The 6,585-nt window shown below is 46.5% G+C and overlaps 1 protein-coding gene across 1 annotated transcript; it reads right to left on the bottom strand.

Annotated features, from left to right (window-relative positions):
• Positions 1-924: 924 nt before the first annotated feature.
• Positions 925-6,062, bottom strand: LOC141436517 (glutathione synthetase-like). Its single transcript, XM_074099518.1, is given in 7 exon segments — positions 925-2,111; positions 2,553-2,644; positions 3,269-3,404; positions 4,815-4,986; positions 4,989-5,020; positions 5,642-5,828; positions 6,059-6,062. Coding segments are annotated over 7 exon segments (753 nt in total). The 3' UTR covers positions 925-1,981.
• Between the last annotated feature and the right edge of the window lie 523 nt (positions 6,063-6,585).

Raw genomic sequence — 6,585 nt, 5'->3', positions numbered from 1 at the left:
ATAACTGTAATAGCAACGTGTCGGAAACGGGATGTCACGCGCATATATAGTTGTAACGAAAATAGAAACTGAAACATGGATGCACAGAAAAAAAAAACAAAAAAAGAGACCAGCGCTGGGAATCGAACCCAAGTCCTTAGCATTCCGTGCTGCGTGCCATACCCCTACACCACCACTGGACAGGAGTCGAGACACCCTCCCTCAGGAACAGTGCATTTTCCGTCGCTCCGTTTCGCATTTAAAATATCGGTATGGATATAAGTATGTTTATTCCTTGTCTAGCATCAATAGTACACGTTTTGCTTAATTTGGGACTAGGTCAATTGGTGTTAAGCGTCCTATGATAATTATTTAATTATTTATTTTGGGAAGCTCGGAAACTGCTCTGATTTCGAAATTCGTTAGATTAGCTCGTTCTCGTCTCTGGGATAGCGAGTGTTTCAATGTATAGTATAACTTTATGGGGCTGGTGTCTCCACTACGCCGTCTCCGTAACTTTACATTCGTGGCGGCGTGAATTTTCTTAGTGGCCGAGTTTGTATCCCGCGAGCAAGGCCGTCGCAGGCGCACGTATCACTCTCTGGTATTGATTCAGGTAACAAATTGACCATATTATGGTGTAACGAGGGGGAAATTGTTAGCGGCTAAAGGAAGGAAAGCAGTCTAAATAAGTCAAAACAATAGCCGAAAGTTTTAAGAAGTTTTAAAATTCAATTCTCGTATATTTACTGTAATACGGTTGCTCGACCCAGATCTGCAAGCCAATTTTAACCTCGTAAGGCCAGCGTCCTAAATTTAGGACATAGTCAAAGCTAATTGTCAAAGTCTTGTGTCTGATATCCTGTCAATCGTACAAAGGTTAACTGGAAGAGATCCCTTTAAGTGATAAATTCGCCTTTGTACCATCTTATTGTGCTATTTTCTGNACACGTTGTTGACATGCCAGGGACACGCCAGCGACGTCGGGTCAGTCGCAAAACACACAGGGCATCAGCGGGTCGGTTCAGGAGTGAGAAGGGTCTATTTACGTGGCTGTATATCAACAACATCACACCGACGGCGGGCGCGGGTGTGATATCCATACTATACTATACCATATAATATTATAAATACGAAAGTGTGTTTGTGTGTTTGTCATAGAGCTTATGGGCCCGAGAGTGACATTGGCTACTTGTTATCTGGAAAAATGCACAGTTCCCGAGGGAACAGCGCGCGATAAAGAATACCGCGCGGGCGGAGCCGCGGGCAAAAGCTAGTCATCCATATATGTACATACAAGTAAACAGGCCCGCCGCACTCCTGAACTGACCCCCTCCCGACCTGCTGCCGTCCTGTGTGTTTTGCGCGTAAACTGGCTCTAAATTGCCTGACTTCGCTTGCTATTATTTAAATTCGCATATTATCCCTTTTCCAGGCCCCGCCAATTTAGATACGCTACTACAAAATTAATTATCGTTTTATATGTTTTACCTATGGTGGATTAATTTAAAAACTGATAATATTTTTAACGATTTCAACTGTTTTTCTAGCGATTTATCGTATAAGCTTGTTTATGGAAGCGCGTGTACGCGCGTACAGGCGCGTTCCGTTTAATCTAGCGCGCGTGCAAGCGCGTATGCCAAAAACGACCTGATACGCGTAGAAAAAAAGCTAGTCTGAAACCGCTCTAAAGTCAGCAATATTTGAGTACATTTATGTGGTCGACATACGCATTATGCCTGGAAAAGGCTTATGAAGCGGCAACATTGCGATATTTCACCCGACATCGTTGGCGATACACTTTCGCGAGACTTTTGCACCGCAGTGAAAACCTGACTTTACATTTCCTCGGGTACTATATGAGAAATTTTTGTTTTATACTCAGCGGCACAAAATTTGGCCCACTACATACAAAATTATTAATTGCTGCATACATTTGGGGACCGGATTTTTTGCCGCTCGTATATTTTTCTTCTAGACTTGTTGGCCTACGGGCAGGGTGTTATAGGTCGAGAAGGTAGGGTGAGTCCAGGGCGCCCAGGCCGGCGGCGACTCCGCCCTCGTTGGCGTCTGCCAACTTCGTCCGCAACATGTGACCCACTTGGCGGTTGCAGAGAATCTTCTCCTTAGTACTGAAATTTTAAAAAAAATGCACTCTAAGAGATTATTGAAGGACTTATTTTTATTTTCACAAGTGTTCACCGGCTTTGCACGAAAATCATTAGATCTCATAGCTGAAACACAAAATACACCAGCCTTTTGCAGGTGGTAGGACCTTGTGCAAGGTCCGCCCGGATTGCTACCACCATCTTGCTCGCTAATCCTGCCGTGAAGCAGCAGTGCTTGCACTGTTGGTTGTGTTTCGACGTGGAGAGTAAGACAGCCGGTGAAATTACTAGCACTTGATATCCCATCTTAGGCCTCTAGGTTGGCAACGCATCTCCAATGCAATACCCCTGGTGTTGCAGATGTTTATGGGCAGTGGTGATCTCTTACCATCAGGAGATCCACTTCTCGTTTTCCACCCAGTCGAATATTGAAAAATCATGTATACCTTAAAGATGCTTGCTTACCCAATGATGACCCCGAAGATGCCGAGCTCGGAGACCAGGTCGCACAGCGGCGGCGGCACCGGCCCGCCCGGACGCACCACGTACCCGGACACCTGCGAAACATACATGTATTATATTACACTTGTGTTTACCCACGGCTTCACACACGTTAGATCCAGCAGCTGAATTGAAATTTAGGGATTTCTAAAAATGAAATCGTGGTTTTCATGACTCTAAGCCCAGCGGTTGTTGTACTTCTGTAAGAATCATCGATTGTCATACATTTTTTCCCACTGAAATTAAAAAAAAAACATCTGAGTTTTTTAAAGAGTCATCCTATTGAAAACTATAGGTTAGGTTAGGTTACTTGAACAATTATTGGATTCAGAGAAAAAAGAGTTATGACAAACGATCATTAATAAACATAACGTTCGGACTTTAAATAATTATGCGAGCCGATATGGACCCTGTTTCGAGATTTTATCCCTATCCCGTGGGAATATCTGAATTAAAAGAAGCCTGTGTTATTCTAGATGTCCAGCTATCTACAAGCTTTTATTTAGTTTCACCTGTCCCGATTTTCGTCATCAAATCTTCCAAGTTAAATTCGACCAACTTCTCCCTCTCTCTCTAACGCATGTAATGTTATGTTACCAGCGGCGGCAGGAGGCACGCTCGCGGCTGTGAGGCTCCCTCCCCCCCCCCTTCTCTAACGCATGTAATGCATGTAATGTTACCAGCGGCGGCAGGATGCGCTCCATCAGTATGTAGGCGGCGCGCTCGCGGCTGTGGCGCATGCGCAGTAGCGCCTCGCGCACGTCGGCGCCGTACAGGTTGTTGCCGCCGCCCTCGCGCTGCGGCTTCAGGACGAACCTGACACCAACAAACTACACATAAGACACAACACCCATTATCCTACTAATGGCTCAGTTACATTGGTCGATAACTCGGTCGACATACAGCGTGACACCAATGAAAACGATTCCCCGAATGCGGCCCTATGGCACGCGTTGGAAATAGATTTCCAACGGTAGACCGCAATGCGGTCCCTATTGATCAATGAAAACGATTCCGCGAATGCGGGCCCTATGGCACGCGTTGGAAATCTACCGCACCCCGCAATGCGGGCCCTATTGACCAATGAAAACGATTCCGCGAATGCGGGCCCTATGGCACGCGTTGGAAATCTACCGCACCCCGCATGCGGGCCCTATCGACCAATGAAAACGATTCCGCGAATGCGGGCCCTATGGCACGCGTTGGAAATCTACCGCACCCCGCATGCGGGCCCTATTGACCAATGAAAACGATTACGCGAATGCGGGCCCATGGCACGCTTTGGAAATCTACCGCACCCCGCATGCGGGCCCTATCGACCAATGAAAACGATTCCGCGAATGCGGGCCCTATGGCACGCGTTGGAAATCTACCGCACCCCGCAATGCGGGCCCTATGGCACGAGTTAGAAATCTACCGCACCAAAGCATGCGGGTCCTATCGACCAATGAAAAAGATTACGCGAATGCGGGCCCTATGGCACGCGTTGGAAATATACCGCACCCCGCATGCGGGCCCTAGGACCAATGAATACGATTACGCGAATGCGGGCCCTATATGGCACGCGTTGGAAATCTACCGCACCCCACATGCGGGCCCTATCGACCAATGAAAACGGTTCCCCGAATGCGGGCCCTATGGCATGCGTTGGAAATCTACCGCACCCCGCATGCGGGCCCTTTCGACCAATGAAAACGATTCCGCGAATGCGGGCCTATGGCACGCGTTGGAAATCTACCGCACCCCGCAATGCGGCGCCCTATGGCACGAGTTAGAAATCTACCGTACCCCGCATGCGGGCCCTATTGACCGATGAAAACGATTCCGCGAATGCGGGCCCTATGGCACGCGTTGGAAATCTACCGCACTCCGCATGTGGGCCCTAGTGACCAATGAATACGATTACGCGAATGCGGGCCCTATGGCACGCGTTGGAAATATACCGCACCCCGCATGCGGGCCCCATCGACCAATGAAAACGATTCCGCGAATGCGGGCCCTATGGCACGCGTTGGAAATCTACCGCATCCCGCATGCGGACCCTATCGACCGATGTAACTGAGCTATAACAGTAGGGGAGCCCATGATGCGACGCGTCGTGGGAATCTATTAGATATGATGCTTCACGAGACTTCTCCACTCAAGACGCGCTGCATCCCAATCGCCATAAAGCACCATATGCCGCTTCTGAACATCGTCAATTGACCACCCTAAACCTCCACTGACCTCTCAGCATCAGCTAGCGCCATCTCCACCGCCCTTTCGCCGCCGTCGTCGAAGTCGAGCGAGTACAGCCCGGTGAAGATGTCACGCACGCGGCCCGTGCTCGCACCGCCGCCCATGAACTTCTCCAACACGCCGGGCGCCGCCAGGGCCTGCTGCACTTTCTTGGTGCCGCCAGTTGGTACTGGATGGACGGGCATTTTATAGCTCTGAAAATCAAGAAGGTAGCCTAAAATACACACACACAGTAACACACTCTCCAGAATATATTCGATAAAAACAGACAAACACACTCGCAGACTAATTGCTTCTAGGCGATAAGACCGCCTATTATGTGGCCATTATTTTTTGTGTTTATACAAAAATGTTAATGTATGTTAAATCACTGCACTGATTTTGTAAAGACTACTGCACACTACAAAGCAGTGCAGTTGTATTGTAACATGGCACTTTACAACGATGCCTAGAGGCTTTGGAAATACAAATTAAATTTAAAAATCGTATGCTAAAAATAAATCTTAACATTCTATTCAGACTGACTCTGATTGTATAGTACGAGTTATACTGGGTGATTCCGGGGTCATGAGAGGAGTGAAAGGGGTGATGGGGAGATTCACACTGAGCAACTTTTACTATGGGACCAGCCACGAAATGGCAAAACAAAAACTGGTATTCCATACATTTCGGATAGTTAGCGATTAATTATCTCTTGATTAAATGGTTTTTTTTCGCGATTTCGGGGCTGGTTCCATGGTAAAATTTGCTCAGTGTGAATTTTCCCATCACCCCTTTCACTCCTGCTCATGACCCCGGAATCACCTATTACTTACGTGGACCGTTCAACTCTCAATCTTGCATCCCACTCTCGCGACGAAGGATACTGTGCCGGTTCGTATCCCGATCTGTAGTACACCACAGCCACTGGCTTGCCTTCACTGTACAGACAACAGAGCTTAGTGTAATTTACTCTAGTTTCCCATAAGCTTCCTAACGTTGGCCACGTTTGAGGCCTAGAGACTAGAATCAAGACTAGAATGTAATATAGTTTAGCTCACTTAAAACGTTAATAATTCATTTTGATATTCGAAGAAACTGTTCGAATGGACAATAGTATTCTTTAGAATAGCTACTTCCATATCTGTAGCTGGCACAGCTTTCTAAGCAAAAAAGAAGCATAATTTACAAATTACAAAGTACATTCATTGAACCATCAAGGCCACCCGCAGAGCAGTCGTTTTGTAACTGACCCATTGTTGACTATCCCATTCGAACTAAAACTGTAGGAGAGCGACGGTAAATACAGAACAGAAGCTAGTCAGCACTTTAATGAAATTCTTGCAGTGCATAAATTACAAGCTGTTTTGGGGCGATAAAAATATGAAAATAAAGTGGACTGTAGCTAAATTTTAAATCAAAAACGAAAGCAAAGGAAATCTAAGTTTCTCGAAAACAATTAGTTATTCCGTTTATACAAATAGAAAGAGGGCGCGAAAAGTGCTTATACGCATACCTGGTTTCCTCAGGGTGTGTATGCTCTGTGAGGCCTCAATCAAGACCGGCACATCAGCTACTTACGAGTGTACGAGCTCGGTTTACCACTGTTTTCGCCTCCGCAGCCTTACTTAATCTGCCCACACCTTCTCACAACACGAAATAATGCATATGCACTTATTTTATGTATTAAAAAATAGAAAGAGTTTCTTTACTCTTAGTTTGTACAAATATTAGATCCTCCTGTTACGGGGTCGATACGAAAAGTGAAAAATTCAATATG

This window comes from Choristoneura fumiferana, chromosome 16, assembly GCF_025370935.1.
Source record: "Choristoneura fumiferana chromosome 16, NRCan_CFum_1, whole genome shotgun sequence".
Classification (NCBI taxonomy): domain Eukaryota; kingdom Metazoa; phylum Arthropoda; class Insecta; order Lepidoptera; family Tortricidae; genus Choristoneura; species Choristoneura fumiferana.
The sequence above is the reverse complement of the archived record's forward strand: the minus strand, read 5'-3'. Positions and strand labels throughout refer to the sequence as shown.